General features: G+C 46.6%; 1 protein-coding gene across 3 annotated transcripts in view; it reads left to right on the forward strand.

Annotated features, from left to right (window-relative positions):
• Positions 1-22,481, forward strand: part of ZBTB16 (zinc finger and BTB domain containing 16) — a 175,134-nt gene that overhangs the window by 115,521 nt on the left and 37,132 nt on the right. For all 3 annotated transcript variants that reach the window (XM_079103846.1, XM_079103844.1, XM_079103845.1), the window contains exon 4: positions 1,879-1,965. In XM_079103846.1, the coding sequence (XP_078959972.1) occupies positions 1,879-1,965 (87 nt within the window). The remainder of the gene's footprint in view (positions 1-1,878; positions 1,966-22,481) is intronic.

Below are 22,481 nucleotides of genomic sequence, written 5' to 3' on the forward strand. Positions count from 1 at the left end.
GGATTTGAATCCACCTCTTCTATTACCACTGTGTGACACTGGGCAAAGTACTTACCCTTGTTTACTCATCTGCTAAGTGGGGATTATAATAATATGTACTTTGGTTCTTGTTAGGATTAAATGAAATGATATATATTAAGCACTTAGTATCAAACCTAGTGTGTCGTAAAGCCTTAGGAAACTGGAAGGGGTGATAAAATAGCACTAGGGGCTCTAGCTTTGCGTAAAAAGTAGTCTGGCTCCAATGAGACTCTTAGGCATAAATAAACCCACAGACACTTAAAGAAGTGCTCAGACATGTTAAAAGGAACAAAGTGACTAGGACAGAGTGGAGAGGGGCTGGGGTGCTGGCTGCATGCATACTCTGGCTTTGAAAACTGAATGGGGCTGAAACAGGAATGAGACTGGGCATTGCTCAAGCTCAGGGAGTCAGGGAGAGTGGGGCAGTGCCAGAGAGCACCATGAGGACAGTTAGATGGCTCACTGGGTCAGGTTATGGAAGGCCTTCAAGCCAAGTAGAGGAATTTGGAATTCGTATAAATTGTGAGCCACTGTATCCTCACCACTAGGGAAGTGTGCAGGATCAAGTGGCCTTCAAGGAACCTGCCTCTGTTGAGTGAGTCAGAGGGTGACTGGCAGTATGGAAACCAAGCTTGAACCTGACAGTGTTCCAGGCATGACACCGCAGGGTCCTGTGGGGTCAGCGATTATCCATAAGCATGGGAGAGATATGTCTTCAAGACATTTTTCAGGAAAAGTGCCAAGCCTTAGCCCGTGGGCAAGATAACATATTAGAGGCAGGAAGGCTGTTTGCAAGTGGTGAAGGTTCTGTGTCATTCTGACATGGTGACCTTGTCACTTTGAGCTTCGTAAATAACAGTTCTAAGGAAATGTATCAAATTGGGTTGCACTGCGTTGGTGTTGTTTATTCCACAAATATGTGCAGCCAGGGGTCCCCACTGTCTCAGGCAGGTGCACAAGATGACATGGTCTCCCCATCAGGGAGCTCACAGTGTGGCAGGAGAAAGAGGCATTTAGAAGAGAGTGTGGCAAGGGCCACAACCTGGGATATAGAAGGTTCTAGGGAAGCAGAAAGAAGGGTCCTCTTACCCAGACAGGAGGGCATGGGTGTCAAAACTGAGACATAAATGATGGGTTGGCACTCTGGCTGGACCACAGAGTGCTGACAGTGGGAGGGATGTCAGTGGCAGAGGACGCGTGAAGAATATGTGGCACTGAGGAGGAAGAAGGCAGCTCCTCTGGGGAGCCAGTGTGGTCATATGGCTGGAGCAGAGGGAGTGTGAGGGAGGAGGGGGATGGAGCAGGAAAGACAAGCACCAAGAATGACCTTGGGAGTCCTGGGAAGAGTTTAGACTATCCTCAAAGCACTGGGGAGCCATTCCAAGGTGTTCAGAGGTCAGATGGCAGGTAGTGGTGGATGTAGACAGTGAGTTCATTTTGGGTATACTGAGTCTTAGGTCCCTGGGGACATCCAAGTACGAGTACATCAGCAACACCTGCTTTCCCATACGGCACAAGGCACAGGGCACATTTCCCCTCCTTGGTGCCATTTGCTCCTGTCCATCCCTCATACAGAACTGGCCGTTCAGAATGCCCCTTCTTCATGGGGCTTCTCTCCTGGACTCCATCTCCATTTATCTTAGCTATGCTGCTTTTGTTTCTTCTTTTCTCTGGGAGAACCCTAGGTGAAGGCATCTGGAATTTATTTGGGCTGCTGGGGCCATGGATTATCCTTGACTCAGGATCTTCACAAGGGCCCAGCCCCCTGCCCTGTTGTCCACCTGCACAGGTTTGACCCAGGACTTTCCCGCCTCATGGATGGTCCTTCGAGTGGTAACTGCCTCTTCTTTCTTTCAGCGGGTGCCAAAGCCTTCGTCTGTGATCAGTGTGGAGCGCAGTTCTCCAAGGAGGATGCCCTGGAGACGCACCGGCAGACCCACACTGGTGAGTTGCCTTTGGTTCCCGTTCTCAAGGTCGGCCAGTGTGCAGTGCGTGGCTGTGAAGTACCTTGGTGCTTCTTGTCCTTAGCAAACATGCTCTCCGGTCGCCTGCAGGGTGCAGTGAATGAGGGTGCACCTCGCCACCCTCAGTACTCTTGCCGGTGGGGCTGGCTGGACAGGTGTTTACAGGTGTGACTGTGCCCCATGACAGCAGCTTAGATCAAGATCACTGTGATCACATCATGGAGGCCTCTTGGATGCTCTTGCTGAGGCCTTGGAGAGTCTGTGATGTGATCTGAGCTTCCCCTTCCCTGAGCAGTGGTAGGAAACCTTTTGCACCTCCTCTGGTGAAACACTGAAACCCTCATGTGGCTGCAGTGGACTGGTCTTGGTCCCTCCGTTGTGAGAATTGAGCCATCATCTAAAAGACGTCAGTCTACGTGCAATGATGTATTTGAGCAGTATTAGCTAATATAGCTTTACTTGATTCCAAAGCATCGGTTTCACAGCATCAGTGTCGTCTCATCCTTGTGAGCTGCTTCAACATCACTGTCTTTGCAGGAACAACATTTATCGAATACTCGTTATTAGGCCAGGCCCTCTTCTCCGTGCTTTACCTGATCCCACTTGGCCAAATTTTCAGTAACTCTGTAAGGTAGGAAGCAGTTCCCACGTATAGATGAGAAAACTGAGACTCAAAGGAGGGAAAGGGACTCTCCAAAGTTCGTAGTGGGGGCAGTTGTGGTAGAACCTTGTTGTTCAGAATTCAGACTGCTTGGGTTTTAACCCTGACTCTGCCACCTCCTATTTGTGGAACCCTGGATAAATTACTCAAACTCTGCTAATTTGGGTTTTGTCTTCCATTATAAAGGGGAGTAATAATAATATCTATCTCATAGCAGAGGGATTCAATGAGATATTTTAATTTGAAGTCCTTTGCGGAGTGTAAGGACTTGGCTCAATGTATTTATTGTGTTCCTATGGTGAGCTTGGCACTGTGTGGACATTTAAGATAGTGACATACAAGATATTCAGCAGTTCTGCCCTCCATGCAGCTGGTATTCTAACTGGGAGACAGTATTGGGCTTTCAGGTCAAGTTATAATAAGTGATGTTAACAAGACATAAGGCAGAAAAAGGAGTAGAGAATAAGGAGAAAATAAATGTTTTGGATAAAATGGTCATGGAAGAAGGGCTCTTTGAGAAGGTGACATCTGAGCAGAATCTGAAAGTGAGGGAGTGAGCCACTCAAAGGTTTCTGGGGAGAGTTCCTGAGCAGAGAGAATAAGCACTTCCAACAGCCCTCAGGCTGGTTTGTGCCTGACAAGTTTAAGGAACAGCATGAAGAGCGGTGTAGCAGACAGCATGGAGCGAGGTGGCAGATGCGGGTGGAAACCAGGCAGGTCTCTCAACTCTGGCAAGGAATCTGGGTTTTATTCTGCGTGGGCTAAGAGTCTTTTAGAGGGGGAGAACATCTTTGCAAATCACATACCTGATAAGGAACTTACAACTAGAAAACATAAAGAACACTTATGATGCCAAAATGAAAATACGAATAACTGAATTAAAGAATGGGCAAAGGATCTACCTTGACGTGCCTCCAAAGACAGACAAATGGGCAGTGAGTCCATGAAAAGATGCTGCACACCATTAGCCATCAGACAGGTACAGAGCAAAACCACAGAGACACCACTTTACACCCACTAGGATGTGGCTACCATAAAAGATACAGATAGTTGCAAGTGTTATTAAGGATGTGGAAAAATCAGAACCCTCATACGTTGTTAGTGGGAATGTAAAATGCTATAGCCACCTTGGAGAACACTCTGGAAGATCGTCAAAAAGTTAAATATAGAGTTACCATATGACCCAGGAGTTCTACTCTTGTCTGTCTACCAAGAGAAATGAAAACATGCATCCTCACAAAAACATGTACATGGATGTTCATGGTAGTATTGTTCATAATCGTAAAAAAAAAAAAAAAAAATAGAAACAACCCTGTGCCCATCCATGGATGAATGAACTAACAATGTGTGATATATATTTATGCACTAGAATATAATTTGGCGATGAAGAGAAATGAGGCACTGATACACACTACATATGACATGGATGAACCTCAAAAATACACTCTGTGAAAGAAACCAGACACAAAAGACCACATATTATATGGTTCCCATTTATTCAAAATGTCCAGAATAGGCAAACCCATTCATACTCAAAGTAAACCAGTAGCCAGAGTCTGAGGGTGTTGAGGAGTATATGGGGAGATGACTGCTAATGAACACAGGGTTTCTTTTGGGGGTGATGAAAATGTTCTAAAATTGATTATGGTGATGGTTGCACAACTCTGAATATATTCCTTGAACTGTACACTTTGAAAGCATAAGTTGTATTTATGATAGGTGTATCATATATAAAGCTGCATGAGTGTGTATGTGTGTGCGTGGATATGTGTGTATATATATATAAATGAACTTTGTCACTTGCCAGTATGAGTAACTGGTGTCAGACAGGCTGCCACATACACATGAATTTATCGAGATGGAATACACGTAAATACTCATTTATACATATAAACACACATGCACATGAACATTTAGAGAGAAGGAGAAAAATAGTTCATTGGATTAAAAAAAATTTTTTTTTTGAATTTTTGGTGCTGGGGATTAAACTCAGGGCCTTGTTCACGCTAAGTATGAGCTCTATCGCTGAGCTGCCCTCCCATCCCCATTGAAGAACTTTGTGTGGGAAAATGGCATAACTTGATTTATGTGTTTAAAAGAGCAGTCTGGCCCCGGTGCTGACTATTGCATTATCAATCTCTTTGTCACCAGCCTCTTCCGCAGTAGCTTTAAAGAATGAAGTGTTATCTCCAATAGTTCTCAGTTGACTGGGCTCAGCTGGGTGGTTTTCACTTGGGTCCTCTTATGACTGCCATCAGGTGGTGGCTGGGGCTGGCATCGTCCGACAACTCCTTTGGGGTCATGTCTACGATGGCCTCACTCGCTTGTGACTCAGAGCCCCTGCACATGGCCTCTCTACAGCAGAGTAGCCGGGGCCTGTTACACAGAGCTCAGGATTCCAGGAGTCAGGGGGCAGACCCTGTTCGTCCTCTTAAAAGTTGGGAAAATGACTATAGAAATACAGCTATACTTCTGCTGTATTTTACTGATCAGCGATGTCACAGGTCAGCCCTAGATTTCAGGTGGTGGAAGCCTAGACTCCCCTTCTCAATGGGTCTAGGAACCTACAGGTAGAGAGGAGTTGATGCAGCCATCTTGGAGACAAGCCACCACAGGGCCTGAAGTGGAAGAAGGAAGACAAGTCTGCTGCTGGTATAATTATGGTCATCTGCATTTCTAAGTTCTAGTCCTTCTTCCCCACAGTCTCCTGACACTGGTATTAGGGCTCTGGCCTAGGGCTGCCCTGAGGTGAGGGAGGGGAGGTCATAGGGGAGCTGCTATCCTAACTCAGGTCTCCCTGCCTGGAGATCCAGACCTGGTTGTCTTGAAAGTCAGGGGAGGACCAGGTCTCAGGGATCCAGCCATTTTCTTATTGCTAGACCTCGTGGAACCAAGAACCCCACCCTGAGAATGCTGACCTGGGGATGCCGAGGAGACTTTGGAGCCAGCTTTGCCACGCACCTGAATTCTGTCCATCCAGTTTCAAATTTGCAGCAGCAGAGGGTGTGGGGAGGCAAGAGGGGCTGCCCTCAACCAGGGACAGGCTGAGTCCTGAGGAGTGTGCATCCGGGCAGGCTGCTCCAGGCTGACATACATGGGACACCTCCTCTGTGCCTGGCATACACTGGGAACACTGTGGTGACGATGCAGTCACACCTCTTGTTCTTGAAGAAAGCTAGGGATATGAAGGCAGTGGTCTGTGAACTGTGCTTGTCCAGAGACCTTGTGGATGCAGCTTGCCTGTTGGAGGAAGGAGATGCCACCAGAAAGAAGTGAGCTGTCTAGAGACACAGCTTATGTTGACGTAAAATATGGCTGATATTCAATGTGCCATGTATGACTTGCTCAATAAGGATTGAGTAAGCTCTTGCAAGGGGAGGTGAGAGGTGAGAGGCCAAGGTGGAGGATCTGAGTCAGGCTCCCCACCAGCCTGGACTGGGCTGTGGGCAAGCTCTTCCCCAGCGAGGAACCTCAGCCCTTTTCTAGCATGGCTCAGGCATTGTGCTTGGTGCTGGGGGTTTATACAACAGCAGCCTCACCCTCCACACAGGGTTGGCAGCAGGGCGGCCTGTGTGCCACTCATGCCTTCCTGACACGTGGCAGAGTTCCTTTATCACTCATGGCGCTACTTCCTGCTGAACCCAGACAGATCCTCAGCTCCCCTGATAAATCATTGTGAGAACACAATGTGAAATCTATTTGCCGTCTCTGTTTGAGGAAAGCGGACCCAGGAGAAGGGAGAGGCCTGATTACAGGGAATGCTGAAAATGACACTCAAGCTACCAGAGGGGGACGAGCCAAGTTCATGGTGCCAGATGTCACTGGAGAGCCAACAGGAGAGCAGGGAGAGGGCTTTGGAAAGAAGGAGAAAGTAGAATAATGATAATGTACTTGATATTTTTGATACTGTGACTTATAAAACACTATATTAGACCCTTTTTACATAAGAGGAGATGGAGGTCTAGAAGTCAGCACTGGGAAGTAGAGAGCTGAAACTTATTCAGCTCTGACTTTCATGTTCTTCCCACTGTTCCTCAGCTCCCTGCATGGTGGCCCTCAGCTGGCAGGGGGTTCATGGACTGAACAGTCAGGGAGAGCAGTTCAGAGTCATTTAGCTCATGGCCCTGCCTGGGGCAGGGCTCTTTTGGATCCCTGTGACCCTTTTAACTAAGGATTTCCAACATTGTAAGGCCCATCTCCTCCTCCTGGGGTAGTATACTATTTCCCTGAATCCAGTTGGATTTGGTTCTGTGATGCCCAAGGCCACTACGTGGGGAACATTCACCATTGCATAGCGTGGCTGATTATGTTGTCATACAGGTATTCTTGAAATGGAAAAGATGAATTTAGTAGAAGGCCGTTCCAATTCTGATGTAACCAGGCAAAAGGCAACTTTTGACTCAACTTAGCCTGAATTTCTGTCCTGGTGGATGTAACCCCCCCGCTTGCAGCCTCCCCAAAAGGTGTTGATGGGCCCAACTGGTGATCAGGGCGGCCACACTTACCGTTGGGCTGGGCTCAGGCTTTGTTGTCACATTTCAGTTTTCTGTTTTGGTACAGCAAAGACTTTGCAGAGATAAACAGAGATCATTTTACACCTTTTATATTATGACAAATACATATTGCAGAACGCTGCTGCTTCCAAAATGTTTGGGTTGCAGAGCAGCGAGGAATTAACAGCTAGGCAGCTCCCGAGATGCTGGTACTTCATTTACACATCAGAAGTTTTTTTACACTCTTCAGTAAAATAAGAGTGAGAAAACACGCATGCACACGCACATACACACGTGCACCCTGTACACCTCCTGGGATCTATATCGGGAATGCCTTAAATTAGGAAGTAGTTCTCTTAAGTCCAGATACACTGATAAATACCATTAAATGGCTTAATTTATACTCTGGGTTTGAAATTTGACACATGGACACTATCTTGGCTCAGGAAACACAAGTGGTTTTGTGCCAGAGGTTTTAATGACCGATCAGTAATATAAATTGCTGCATCACTGAACAGAAATAGCTTCTCCGTGTCATTTGATCTGGAAACTTCTCCGGCCAGGCAGCAGTTAATAAATTTAAAAATAATTACCCTCTTTATTCAAAGTCAAACTAATTAGGAGTGGATTTTTACAAATCATAATGTTGTTCAAGCCACTGTACATTCCCACTTGGGACTTGAAGAGGCCTGGGGGCAACAGACAGGATCGGGTGGTGTTAATTAGAGGGCAGAGGAAAATATCCTTGCTGAGCTCAAGGGTGGGGAGCTGGGACAGTCTTCAGCATGCCCTGGGGAGAAGATGAGTGATCTCAAATGAGTAGGCCATGAGGGTGACCTGTAGGAGCTTTCTGCTCTTTCAGTCCTCTTGCAAGGAACTCTGAGCAGCCAACCACTGGGACCTGAGCCTGGGGAGCTGGGGTCAGGACTGCTCTGTGTGAGCCAGGCCAGAGAGGCAGAGACAAGGAGCAGTAGCCGTACTTATGCCAGCGACCACTTAGGGAGAATGGACATGCCTAGAGGCAGGGGAATGGATAAAATGATCTCTAGAGGACTTTGCCTTCTAGACAGGTATGGTTCCCAACAGTGGCTCAGGCCTGTGCTCCCGTCTGCAAAGAAGAAGGAACCTGTGGAGGCTGAAGTCAGAGTGTAGGGCTCAGGTTATCAGTATATAGTGACTTGGAACTTGGTATCTAGTGATTCAAATACTAGCCCTGTCGTTTACAAGTTTTATGATCTTGGACAGATTGCTTCAACTTCTCTAAGCCCCAGGTTGCTCCCCGTAACATCGGTATAATTATGATGTGCATTGTACATGGGGTATTATGAGATTTACTTTGGTAGTTCATGTAAAGCACTCAGCATAGACCTTGCATGGAATAAGGTCTCAGGAGATGGCCGTGGTGGTCACCATCATTGCATCATCAAGGTCTTCATCAGAGGTGAAGGGCCACCGTCCATCTCACTGAGTATTTGAGAGGAAAGACAAGTACTGATGTTGGAACAGGAACAGCATCTAGCTGCTTCTCCAAGGTGAAGGTGGGGTCTTCCAGGATCCCTTCCTGTGTCCTGTGGCCAAGAGAACATTTCCAAAGTGCCCGTCAAGCTCATAGCCACTGGGGCCCTCTAGGTGCAATGAAAGACATAAGGACATAGTGATGTTCCACACTTTGAACCTGGAGTGTCCGAGCTGCCCAGAGGAGCCCCTGCCCTTGCTGTTATCTGAACAAATGATAGGTGCAGAACCAGGGTAAAGATTAAGGAAGTATACCAGTCTCCAGGAGCACTAGGTGCCTGCCCTGTCACATCTTAGAGGAGGCCTCCATGGTGCCCTCAGGACTCAAGAATTCTGAATTTCCTAGTGAGGTCTCATATGTGCTATTACCAGGAACCAGGGTATCCTAGATCTTTCAAGTAGGATCTCATTTCATCTGTAAGAGAGAGAGAGAGAGAGAGAGAGAGAGAGAGAGAGAGAGAGAGAGAGAGAGAGAGAGAGAGAGAGAGAGAAATATAGACAGACAAAAGATGGCTAAGGTCATTTGTACCTACAGGCCCCTGAGGCCTCCACAGACCCCAGGGTACTAGGTTGAGCTCGACCTTGGACTTTTTCCAGAGCAATTCTGCTCTCTCCTGCAGCCCCATCTGCTCCAGCAGGTCCGCCAGGTTAGTGATTTGGTTTACCGCAGATCAGACTAGCCTGGGCAGCTGGTTTGTCCCATCATTCCTTCATTCATATGTTCCCTAAGTGTCTAAGGACCTGTGATGTGCCAGGTGCTTTGTGGGCCCAATACATAATGGTGAACAAAATCTGGTCCCTGCGTTGCTGAAGGCTACAGTGCTGTGCAGGAAATCAGCAAGTAGGTTGAAGTCGCCTTAGGTGCAGATAATTCAGTAACTGTCCTTTCTTGGATACATTTGACTTATGACTTTATTAAGTCTTCATTTTTTTTTTCTCCCTAGTCTTTGCTGGAGAAAACGGAGATCCAGAAGGGTTCAGAAACAACAATTCAGACCAGAACTGGAATGTGTGCTATAGGCTCCTGCACACCAGAGCCCTTGTCTTCCCTCTCTGGGGGCCTGGGCATCAAATCTGATATGCAGATCATGGGATCAAAGCCTCTGTTTGAAAAAAGTCAACTAAGAACACACAATCTAAACTAGAATTGGGACCCACCAGTTCTTAGTTTTAGCCCTGTGTTCTCTCCATTCTGACTACAGAATAAGAACTTTCTTTTACTGGCCTAAAAAAAGTTGCTTAGGTTCCACATCCCCATGTCTCGGTGGAAGCCAGTCAACCATATGCAAATATGGAGATGTTAGTTCTCATGGACTTGGTGTTGGCTTTAAGTGGGTCTCAGGGTCCAGAGGCCATTGGCAACTCCTGGCATGGGAGGCCACGTTGTGGACTCTGCTCTTCCCTTCCAAGCAGGCAGGGGGCAGTGGAGCGAACCCTGCCCAAAGGGTCTTCCCTGTGGACCCAATACATAATGGTGAACCGGGTAAAGGAGGCTAGGAGGTACCCACACACTCTGCTGCTTCAGGACCACCCCCTCTGAAGGTGCGAGACTATATGCCCAACCTTGGTGTTGGCTGCCTGCTTCAAGTGCCAGGGATGTCTCTGCCTCTGAACTTCAGGGTGGAAAATGGAGCCCTTGTTTGGAGGGCTCTGTGGTGGCTGCTGGTGGGAGGGGTGGCAGGAGGAGCAGGTGGGGCAGAGGATTTAAAGGGTGAGCAGCAACATTCCTTCCCTCAGGGTGGCTGCCTGCCGGCCTTGCCTCTCTCCTATCCTGGGCCTGGCAGGAAGGGCAGTGTTGGGCACCTAGAAGCCTTGTCAGGGTGTCTGGCTCTAGTCCTACAGCAGTAGGAAAACCAGCAGCTGTTCTGGCTCCTCCTCCAGCCCCAGAAGAGGTGGGGGGAGGGGTGGGGCCAGCTTTACATACAAAAAGGAAGAAAGAGCCTCAGGCCCCTGCCCCAAGGTGGAGGGTAGGAGGAGGACAGGCTAATGAGTCATCAGATGGACACGTGGACTCCTCGCAGGTTGGTGTGACCTCCCCATTGAAAGCATAATAGCATTTGACTTTTATAAATATCAGAGGTGATTTGTATAGCATTTCACATGGTGTGCCAAGGAATTTAACACGAGAAAGCTCAAGCTCGAGAAGGGCCGCAGAACGTCATAGTCACTTTGGGAGGGAGGGTCATGTGCTGCTGTTTGTACAGTCAGTGCCCCAGCATAGATTTACTCTTGACCTAATTTCATGCTGTTACTATAAAGGCATGTTTGATGCCTAATATAGAGTTTTATTTTCCAAGCACAGGGCTCTCGGCTCTGTTGGAGCTGCTTGCTGTGGAGTGGGGAGGGACAACCCAGCTGTCACCTGCTGGCCCAGACAAGCTTCTTTCTCCTCCACTGTTGGCTCCCAGGGCCCCTCTGGCCACCTTCTGGAGGAACTCCCAGTACTTTTTTCTTAACTAGTAAATTTTAAATTTTTTCAGAGCTGTTTTAGGTTTGCAGCTAAACTGTCTGGAAAGTACAGAGACTTGCCACCTAACCCCTGTCCTGGCCCGTGCTCGTATCCCCACTGTCAACACCTGCGCCACCGTACTCCATTTGCTACCGTGAATCCATGTGGACACATCAATATCAACAAAGTCCAGTCTTTTCTTCTTTCTTTTGGGTTCTGGGGATTGAACCCTCTATCATTGAACTATATCCCCAGCCTTTAAAAGAATTTTTTTTTTTTTTTAAATTTGAAACAAGTTCTTGCTAAACTGCCCAGGCTGGCCTTGAACTTCCAATCCTCTCATCTGAGCCTCCTAAACTGCTGGGATTACAAGTGTATGCCACCGTAGTCAGCTCCTCAGTTGCCTCTCACTATTGTACGCGGTGTGGGTTTGTATGAGTTTAGAATGACAGGTGTCCTTCATGGTGATGTCATACGGTTTTAAAAAAAATTGTTCTTTTTAGCGATATATGACAGTAAAATTACATGATATTTTGACATATCATACATACATGGAGTATAATGTCCCATTCTTGTGGCTGTACATGATGTGGAGTTTCACTGGTCATGTATTCATATGTGAACATAGGAAAGTTATGTCTGATTCATTTTACTGTCTTCCCTACTCCCATCTCCCTCCCTTCCCTCATTCCCCTTTGTCTAATCCAAAGAACTTCTATCCACCCGCCCTTATTGTGAATCAGCATCCACGTATCAGAGAAAACATTGGGCCTTTGGTTTTTGGGGATTGGCTTATTTCACTTAGCATGATAGTGTCCAGTTCCATCCATTTACAGGTAAATGGCTAAGTAATATTCCATCGTGTATATATATACTGCATTTTCTTTATCCATTCATCTGTTGAAGGGCACCTAGGTTGGTTCCATAGCTTGGCTATTGTGAATTGAGCTGCTATAAACATCAACTCATACAGCGTAGTTTTGCTGCCCTGAAAATTCTTTTGCTCCCTTTTTCATCACCCGAATACTTTTCACGAGAAGCATTGCTGCTTTAGGCATTGTTTTCGGGGGTTTCATGGTGTTTGGACACCTTGGAATTGGAGAAGGAGAATTGACCCAAGGCAGGCTTAGGTTAGAAAAGGTGGAAGCTACTCACTCAGCACTCACCCTGAGCATCCACTACCTGCTGGACATTTATGCTGGGCCCTGGAATGGAATAAGGATGCAGCAGTGAGCGGGACATGCACGGTCTGCCCTCTACCCACCTCCTCCCACGGCAGAAATGATGGTGACCATACTTTGGGAGATGGGAGAGGCACTACGGCATTTGGAAGTGATACTGAATTAGGAGAAAGGAGAACTACGTTCCTATCCTGGCTCTACCACAGACTTGCTTTATGACATGGGACAAATTGCTTTGCTTCTCTGTCTCAAATATATGGTGTGGGAATTGGGCAAGGAAAAAAAATGCTCTTTTGGGGGTTGAGTGGTTCTGAGGACAGCCCGAGATTCTGAACTTGTATTGATAATCTATAATTTCTCAGCCTCAGTTTTCACATTTGAAACTACGATTGATAATAGATAGTTGTCGGCAGGTCTCAATAAAATAATGCAAGTGAAGTGCTTGACCCGGTGACTGGGCAGAGAAGAGCAGGTGCCTTGGGTGAGAGCCGCACACTTTTCCTTCTTTGGGGGTCTACAGTTCCTGTCCCTCGGCTGTAGACAGATGTTCCCTTCACTTCCTCCCATACCTCTGTATTAAGTGCTTACTGTCTGAAGAAGCGATGAAAGATGAAAATCTTTTGCCTTTTAAAAACTTCTCTAGAAAATTGAAAGGAGTGGGAAAACTGGATCTTTTAGGACTTTGATTTGGAGCTTGGTCTTGGGCTCTGTACATTTCTGTGTAGTGCCCAGCAGAGTCTCCTGACACCACCAAGTCAGGGCTTCCCCGTTTGTCACTGACGAGGAGCCACAGGCTTAGAGGTTGAAATACTGTGGCTCAGCCAGTGACAGAGCTGAGATTCAGATGGTCGTTCCAGTAGTTAATCCGATGGGACTTCTGCGGCTCCCTTATCCTTCCTGCTCACAACCATCCCTACATCAGAGCCCAGTCTCCAGCCTCAGGCCCCCCCGGCCTCTGCTTATGCTCTTCTCTGTCCCCCAGGCTTCTCCTCTCTCCTTTCCTGTGCAACCCTCTGCTCCTGTTCTTTCTGCTGTAGCATCTCCCTTCTCCCTGGTGTCACCAGGGCTGCCCGCTGCCCGGTGACAGAAAGGAGTTAATAAAAAACCATGTGTAACTGAAACTTGAAAAGCCATAAATCGCCTTGTTTTTTCTAGGATGTTGGTAGCATTTTGATTTAATAGTTGGACAAACACAAGGGCCTATTTTATTCAGAGTTTACAGGCCTCAAGGCTGTTATTCCTCCAAATTTAATAGCATTGAAATTGCAGGGTTTGCTATAATTTGCCGATCGCTTTCTGCTCCACCATTGATGTTTATTGTCAGCGGGATGGAATCTCAGTCCGACTCACTTAGATAACATGTCTGTTAAACATTTAGATAATTGTGCCATCATTAACTTGTCACATTATTTTAGAGATTCAAAACAGAGGCCGGGTAAGTGGAGGTACCCAAGGGGAGTGGAGGTGGGGGAGGAGCAGGAGGAAGAGGGGACCTTTTCTAAATTAGACCATGGGGTTGATTTCACACTCTACCCCCTTTGTCAGAGGTGTCTATGTTAAGGAAGCATGTGCTGCAGAGAAGGGCTCAGGCTTGCTCCTGCCCAGCCCAAAACACCACCCACTGGGACAGCTGGGCCTGCTGTTGGCTGACCCCTAGGACTAGACGCCCTCTGTGCTTCACCCGCTTTATGTACCAAAGACAGATTTTTAAACTTCCCCTAGGGATGTGGATTGCAAGATTATTTATAATTAGAAAGCACTGAGAATTACCTAAATGTCCAAAGGTAAGGGATCTGTTAATTATGGTACCTGACATGGAAAGATGTCTGAGGTGTTTTGCATGATAAAACCTAGTTGGAGAAAACAAGTTATATAGTGTGATTCCACTTAATGTAAACCATCCTGTAAGATTCTGTCTCTATACCATTAACAGTTATCTTTAGGAATGGGATTATAGAGAAAAGGGTTTTTAACTTTCTAATTTATTTTTGGATAATAATAATTTGTTTATTTTATTTATTTGTAATTTTTTTTTGTGCTGCTGGGGATAGAACCAAGGGCCTCATGCATGCTAGGTAAGCACTCTACTACTGAGCTACACCTCCAGCCCCATATTTTAAAATTATTATTTGTAGGCATATACCGCTTACATAATTTTTAAGATTAAAGTCACTTTGTAAAGGAGAAAAATATCATCTTTGCATCTCATTCTTTTTATGGGGAGGATTTCTAAAAAGCAAAGCCTGAAAGCTTCAGCAGGTGGGTTTGGGGAATTCAAGGACACTTACCTCTCAGCAACATTGGCAGGTGCTTGTTTCCCACTGTTGGGACAGGCAAATGGCAAATGGAGAACTCCACACACTGGCACAGGCCTGTATTGTCCCGTTCTCTAAGGTGGAACAGGATGTGAGCAGCAAGAGAGGAGTTCATGCCAGGTAGGCGAAAGCCTGTAATCCCAGCAGCTCTGGAGGCTGAGGCAGGAGGATTGTGAGTTCAAAGCCAGTCTCAGCAACTTAGCAAGGCCCTAAGCAACTCAGTGAGACCCTGTCTCTAATAATACAATATATAAAAGGATAGGAAATGTGGCTCAGTGGTTAAGTGCCCATCCCCAATACGGGGGAAAAAAAGAGAGAGAGAGAGAGAGAGAGAGAGAGAGAGAGGAGTTCATTATACCTAAGTGAGAATAAAAATGTGCTCACCCCAAGATGGGGGCAACTTCCCATATGGGAGATTCTGGAAGAGATTAAATATCAACAATAGTAGGCATGAGCTTGGAATACAAAACTGCCCCCTAGAAATAATGGGGTACATGCCTGCTCCTACCAGGAGGTCACAGTATAACTATAGTTCCATCTATGGAAATTTGGACAGTATGTTATGTCCTACACCCACCAGAACTTTCAGTGACTTGGGCAAGAATACTCAGTGTTACCAGCTTGTGCAAACCCCAGTGACCCAAAAGAATAGGAAAAATGCACAAGTCAAAACACACAGGTTAATATTTCCCCAGCTGTACTGTAAATAATGCAGATATTTGGGGGTAGGAAGACAAACAATATAAATATTTTATAGACTGTAGGCTAAATAATGTATATATTTAGAAAAGTGGCTTAAATATTTCATATGCTGCAGTGTAGATTCCTGCTTAAAGGAAGAACTGGGCTTCTGGGGCCTGCAGGTTAAAGGTGGGGTGCTGGGGAGCCCAGGTGGAGAGCATAGTGACGCAGTGAAAGTATGTGTGTGAGCAGGACAGGCAGCTGCTGATTACTTGGAACCCAAGTAAGTAGGACATCTCAGTTCTTAAAACTCTCTCTTAAATATCCTATACTTTTTTAAAATGTGGAAGAGAGACAGGTGACAACCTAATAATATGAATTTATTTTTTAACAACTTGCAGTGCAAGGAAATTGAAAACGTGCATTCACACAAAAACTTACACATGAATATTCATAGCAGCATCATTCATAACAACCATAAAGTGGAAAGTTCCCAGCTGTCGACAGGTGAATGGACAAACAGAACATGGTATATCTATATGATGGAACATGACTTCAGACATAAAGAAGGGTGTTGTGCTGCTGTATGCTAGGACAGGAATGGGCCTTAAACACATTACAGCTAATTAAAGAAGGCAGACAGAAAAGGCCACGTATTTTATGATTCCATTTATGTGAAATTTTCAGAATAAGGAAATCTCTAGACAGTAGATCACTGGTTGGCAGAGACTGAGAAGAAGGATTGAGGAGTGACTACTAATGGGTATGGAGTATTTGGGGGGTGATGAAAATATTCTGGAATTAGATAGCAGTGGTGAGGGTTTTCAGTTTTGCAGATTCATTAAGACTCATCAATGGTGAATTTTATGGTATGTGAATTATGTCTTAATTAAAATAAAAAGCAACTTAAAGTATAGTGTCAGTTTTTACAGACTCAGCCCAATTCCCCATACCTGCTGCATCACAGGACCATCCAGGCAGGTAGCACTTCACATAATAGTGATCCTCTAGACAACGCAAGGGATTCTGGCACCTTCGGGATCATTCTATTTGCAGACAACAGGGAAGAGGAAGGCCCGGGAGTGCCTTCTGGCCCTCCCTGTTTCTCCGCTTGCAGAAACAGAAAGAGAGAATCAGCTCAGGTCTCTGAACAGGCAAAGGGTGTCCACAAAGTCAGGAGGAGACCGGGCATTTACCTTCTGTGTAGATCTCAAGAAGAGGAGCCACCCTCATCTGGCCTGGGAGGAATCACTCTTGCCAAAGGCAGGACATGGATAGTATTGAGCCAGGCAGCCGATTTCAAGGAATGAGTCACAAGTAGTGTGCGTTCAGTGTGAGGAGGTTCGAAAATACACAGGAACAAAGAAACAGGTCCCCTGCAGCCCCACCAATTTCATTCCATTTTTGTTTTAAACACAAATGGAGTTGTGATAAGCAAGGCAGGCTGTTTGGTAATCTGTTGCCTGCCTGTCAACAAACCTAGGCTTCGAAGATGGCTTTACGGTTTCCTAGTGTCCTCCCCTATCCTGATCCATTTTTTTCTGTGAGCCCCGATGTGCCTTACTTGTGCACCAAGGGACCAGATCCCACATCCCGAGGACATTCCTGGACTGCAGGCGGGAACCGTGGCTAACAGAGACACAGCACATTATCACCTCTTACCTATCCTGGCTGCTGTCAACAAGATGAACTAGGCTGGCCGGGCAGTGCTGCAGCCACCCTAGGCTCGGCCATTCCAGGCAGGCTTGAGAGACTGGGAACGTTTCCCTCTCATGTTCAATCTTCTTAGAGGCTGTTTCCCTTTGGTTTTCTCCAGCCTTGCAAATGGCCACTTGCCCGAGGCAGGATTTGGGCAGGTAATTTACCTCCTCTCCTAACTTAACGAATGGCACTGCCCAGGAGCGGGACAGACCAAGGAAAATCTAGACATCAATTTATTTGCAAAGTTAAAACCCAGAGTTAAATAGCAAGTTAAGCCTCTCCATACATTAAGTATCCCAGGCCCACCTAGGGAACACTTCCTCGAGTTGATGAACCCCAAGTAGCCCCAAGTAGGCCTTAGGATAAAGGCTTTTCTTTTGGAATTTTATTGTTGAACGTTAGGAAAGGTTACCTCACCGAGGGATTGCAGGTTTTGGTCCGACAAAATGTTCCCTGCCCCCACCAGGAGAAGATCCATTACAGATTGGAAATGACTTTGTCTCTAAGTGCCCGTTGTCAGATGGGATGCGCGTTCCCCTCAACCAAACAAATATAAAATGCTTCCAGCCTCTGCTGCGGATTTTCTATTACTGTTTCACAGGACTCCAGAGAGTTTTAAGATAGCAATTTGATTAAGCTTATGGGGAAGATCCCATCAGATAACATTCTTTTTCTGCAGGTAGAGATAATGTGTTCAAGTATTAAGTATGTTTTAAAGGTAATTATCTTTTCCATATTCATTTTAGTTACAGGAATTGAAAAGGGGGAGACTTTGCATCTGAAAGCTGCCCCTTGGGCCCTGCAGTGGTTGTGACTTCTGTCCTCCAGAGAACACAGTGAGGTTTTTGACAAATGAATGAGCACCAAGTGTTTTTGATTTTGAAATAACTTGGGGGTCCCTTATGGCTAAACAGGTGGTCCCAAGGGTGAGCTATTGACTGCTGACCTCAACTGGTCCCCACTCTGGAATGGTTGCTGGACCCCCCACCTTAACCTCCTGGATATCCAGGTAGGGCGTGGCTACTGCTTAGAAAGAGGACTGACCTCATCCAGCAGGGAGCTGCAGTGCCACGCGTCCCACCTTCTAAAAGTAGAGTCTGGAATTACCACTGGCCTGCACCCAGCTGTGTTGGGGTGGCCTCAAACGAGAGAGGCTGATTAGAAGTCCTAGAATTCTAAAATCTGTGAACGCCTAGACTTCAGAACTGGAACATGGGGCTCCAGGGAGTGCGATCCTGAGCCTCAGAAGGGTGGCTTTTCCCAAGATGACACATAAAGTTAGAGATAGGCTGTGTGCTGAACCTGGTCTGGTCCTCCTGTCCCTCGGTATACCCACAACTCTGTGCCATCTCAGAAAGCAATTCCCTTCCCCTTTCCTGGAAATCTCAGAAGATTCTTCCCTGGCGGCTCTCCTTGGCAGTTGAAGAATGCGGGTCTGCACTGAGAGCCTGAGGGCCCTGCGGGGACCTGTGGAGCCCCACAGCAAGCCCAGTGCTGGTGCCTGCAGCTCTGCACACCTCACTTTGCCTACCAGCTGTGCTAAGCATTCTTACATAGAAAAAGCAGGTTCCAGCCCTGCTTACAGAAAGCTCACCATTGCTAGGTTAATTATCTAAGAAGATAATTAACAAAACAAATTGCATGTGATCCATACCCTAGGGACTGAGGGGTGATGTGTTCAGTGTTCCTGATCCTTTACTCTGCCTGAAGTTCTGCTGTGGCCAGAAACCCATAGATGCTCTACACAGCATTCCCCAGGTTACTTCTCCTCCTGATCTCTTAGGTGTCTCTGGTTAGACGGGCTGCAGTCAATCTGAAGCCAGCTAAGAAAGGACCCTAGTGAGAGGTTCACCTAGGCCCCAGATAGTGGCATGCACTACTGGCTCTGAATGCATTGCCCCATTTCTCTCAGACATCACTGGCACTGGAGGGGTGGATGTGAGGTTGATGGATACAGCCTGGGATCTTGGTGCTTGGCCTCAAGCACTATTTCCTAGGTAAGGAGGCTCTGGCATGTAAAGTGCACACCTGCTCTTGCATCTCTGGTTCTTATCCTTCAAAGCATGCTACACATTAGAATCACTTAAGGGAACTTTACCAAAATAATACTAATAGTAAAAAAAGCCTCCCACCTCAACCCAGTAGAATCAGACCCTCCATCATGAGCCCAGATGTGGATGTTATTGAATGTTCCCTAGGACACTCTTGTGTGTGACCAAGGTTCAGAACTTGTGGACGAGATAAGATCAGACTCCATGGCATGGCCCAGGAAGTTCCTGCAGTGGGTCCCAGATCTCCTCTCTAGACATCCCCTGTACAACTACTTGAAATTTCTCAAACTCCTTGCTATTTTCTCCTCCTGCCTCTTCCCCCAATCCCACACTCTGATGCGGGCTGTCTACCTGGCATATTCTCACCTCAGCTGTGTCCTCTGGGACACCCTCCTCCTTACCGCTCCCTCTCTGATCTCCTGTACTGTTGACATACCCCATTGCAGCATTTGACCTTCTTGCCACTCTCTGAGTTGAGGGTCGTGTCTGGACCATTCTTTGGTCCCTGGTCCCTTCTGTTATGTTCGTTCCAAGTAGTTGCTGAATACATATTTGTTGTGTGGTTAATCAAAAGCAGTGAAGTGAGCTTCCTGATTAGAGGTGGGAAGGAAGAATCTGTTCTTGTCTCCATTCTTGTCTGGATTCAGATTTTTGCTTTTCACTTGCCAGCTGCGTGACCTTGGACAAGTCATCCAACCTTTCTAAGTCTTTCCTTTTCTGAAAAATTAGGACATCATACTTAACCTTGAAGATGACTGTGAGGATCAAAATGATCTCAGAACAAAGTAGACTCTTTATAAGTGATGAGGTAAAACTCAAATTTAAGATATTGTGATCATAACTCCTCTCAGTATCCACAGGGACTTTGGCTTCAGGATGCCCTGTGAGGCCCCTGGCCCCTGGTCTGTGTCCTCAGCCTAGCCTCCATTCCTACACTTCTGGGCACTTTCCTTCCATGGCTTCTTTTCCTGACTTACTCATATGGTAGATATGATCCAAAGTCAAGTCAGTTATGTTCTGTATGACAGGAGAAATAAAAGGAAAGCAGGCTGGTCCTTTTGGGATTAAAGCGAGTAAAAGCAGAAAGTAGGAGTAGAGCCTTCTTAAGACTTTTGACTCAATTTCCTTTGCATGGGTTCATGAGATGGCTCCTACGTGGAAGCCATTCTATATCCATAAGTTTCAGAAGGAAGAGATACCCCAAAGGCTGCAATTCCTTTCTTCCTTCATCAAACATGGTTTTAGCATCAAGCACCAGCACAGGTGCCTAACACCCAAAGGTCATTGCCAGGAGCTGACAAGCAAGAAGAGGGCAGGGACAGGTGTGCTCTGTGTGATGTGTGCAGTGGGGTGCAAAAAGGTGCATGTCCAACCTAATGGGGTGATTGGGCAGGGCTGTCGTGGAGGCAAGAGGAGGAGATGCTCAAACTCAATTTTCTTCTCCCCCATGTCTTCTGCTTAGGGTAAACTTACTTTGTGGGCATGGTGAATGATTTGCCAGCCATCTCTTGAGAAATAGACCTTTGTGTGCTTGCATGTGTTTGTAGGCTGTTACTAATCCCCTTCCTTTCTTGGTCTCCTGTTTCTGAGTTTAGTGGTGTCTGGGATTTGCAGAGGGAGGAAGGATATAAAAGGGCAAGACAGGAGACCCTGGTGCCTGGATTCAGAGCCTCCCGCATTCCGGAGATCCCCAGAGGCCCCTCTCCCGGACCCTTCAGCTCCAGAAAGCCATTGTACTCCCTCCTGGCCTCTGACCCCGAGGCTCTGGGAAGCAGCAGGTTGTTGACACTTGGACAATCATTTCTTGCAAGGCCACTGCCTTCCCTGGAGCTCCCCTCTCTGCCTCGGGGTGGTGACTGTTCCCCCAACAGGGGCGGGGGTGGCTGAGGAGGAGGGAAATCAGCTCTCAGTCACAGTGGGAGGACAGGAGGGGCACCCTAGATTTCAGGCCTCCCAGGCAGCTTCCCCACTTGTCTCCAAGGTTCACCCCTCCTTACCTGTCAGTGTAGGAGCACCCCCTCCCCAGGGTAAGTTCTAGGAAAATGGGTTTAGGAGAGGCGTTTCTGACCAGAATCCTTCTGGCCTTCCAGTGTTTATCAGGGGAACCCATATTTGGAGGATGCCTTTCTGTATATCTAACTGAAGACACAGGAACAAAGAAGTTTCTAGCCCTGGTGCTTCTACTTGTTAAAAGCAAATTTTGGGGGAAACCATTTGTCCTTTCCCAGACTTGGTTTGCTTATTGGGAGAAGAGAGTCGAATAAGCCGCTTGTCTATTGGACCTACTGTGAAGCACAGATGAAATAATATGTATGGAAGAACTTTGCACTCTGTGAAGCACTCTGCAGATAGATGATTTGATTACTAATGGCTTCTCTTACAGTCGAGGCTGGTGTTTTGTGTGCATTATTCTTAAAGTTTCTGAGGATGGGGTTCCCAAGCATTTTCCACTCCTCTCTCCTGTCCAAGACATTTTAGAAAGCATTATTCAAAAGCAGATGGGTTGGGGCAGAGGGACTTTTAAGTTTTTCAAGTGCCACTCTCATTCGTTTTACCTTGGTCTTAATGGTAAAAAACAAAACAAACAAACGTAAAACCCAAACCAAACCTTAACCCCATAACTAAGAGCTGGGACATTCTGTCCAAATGAACTTAAGTTTGTCTCTGGTAGCCAGGCATACCCATTCAGTGGGTTTGAGCAGTACCATTTCCCCAGCAATGAGAAAAAGCACTCTTGTGCTAAGCTACAGAAATATCTCCCTTGTGCTTTAATTCTGGAAGAAGCGGATTAGTGTGACCATATTTAACCTTTGACCCTAAAACAAAAGCATTATCAAAATTAGTTACTAAGAGATTCTGTCTTCCTCTCCTTGCTCCCACCTTCCTGTTTGCAGGGGCTGGTTTGGGATCTTGGTAAACTTCTTTGGAGGAAGAGCAAAGGTTTAGAAGGCCAGTGTTGCCTTAGAGACATCTGGGCCTGGTGTCTGCTGCCGGGGCTCTTGGGGTCCAAGGTGGGCTAAAGGACGCCATCAAGAATCTTGCACTATAGTTCGGAATTTTTGCCTGGATTTAAAAATGACTTCTCTTCTGAAACTAACCCAGTTCTGTGCATTCAGCTGCTCTCTGATCTTAAAGTGCTGGTTGGTCTGAAGGATTGATTTCCAGCATCTTTCCCTTCCAGGCAGGAGTCCATCTGCTTGAGGAGTGAGTGGAGGCTTGTCTGGACCTGAGTCATCTCCCTGGGTTTCAGGCTCACCCTCCCTGTCACTGACTGTCATCACAGCAAATCATCTGAACTCTGAGCCTCAGCTTCCTTTTCTGTAAAATGGCATAGTAATGATAGTGCCTTCTTCCTCGAGGTACTTGCGAGGACAGGTAACAGGATTCACGCCAAATGCTTAGCACGGAGTCTAGCACCTAAGTGTTCAGCAAATGTTGACTGTCCTTAC

The sequence above is a fragment of the Sciurus vulgaris genome (assembly GCF_902686455.1).
Source record: "Sciurus vulgaris genome assembly, chromosome: 11".
Classification (NCBI taxonomy): domain Eukaryota; kingdom Metazoa; phylum Chordata; class Mammalia; order Rodentia; family Sciuridae; genus Sciurus; species Sciurus vulgaris.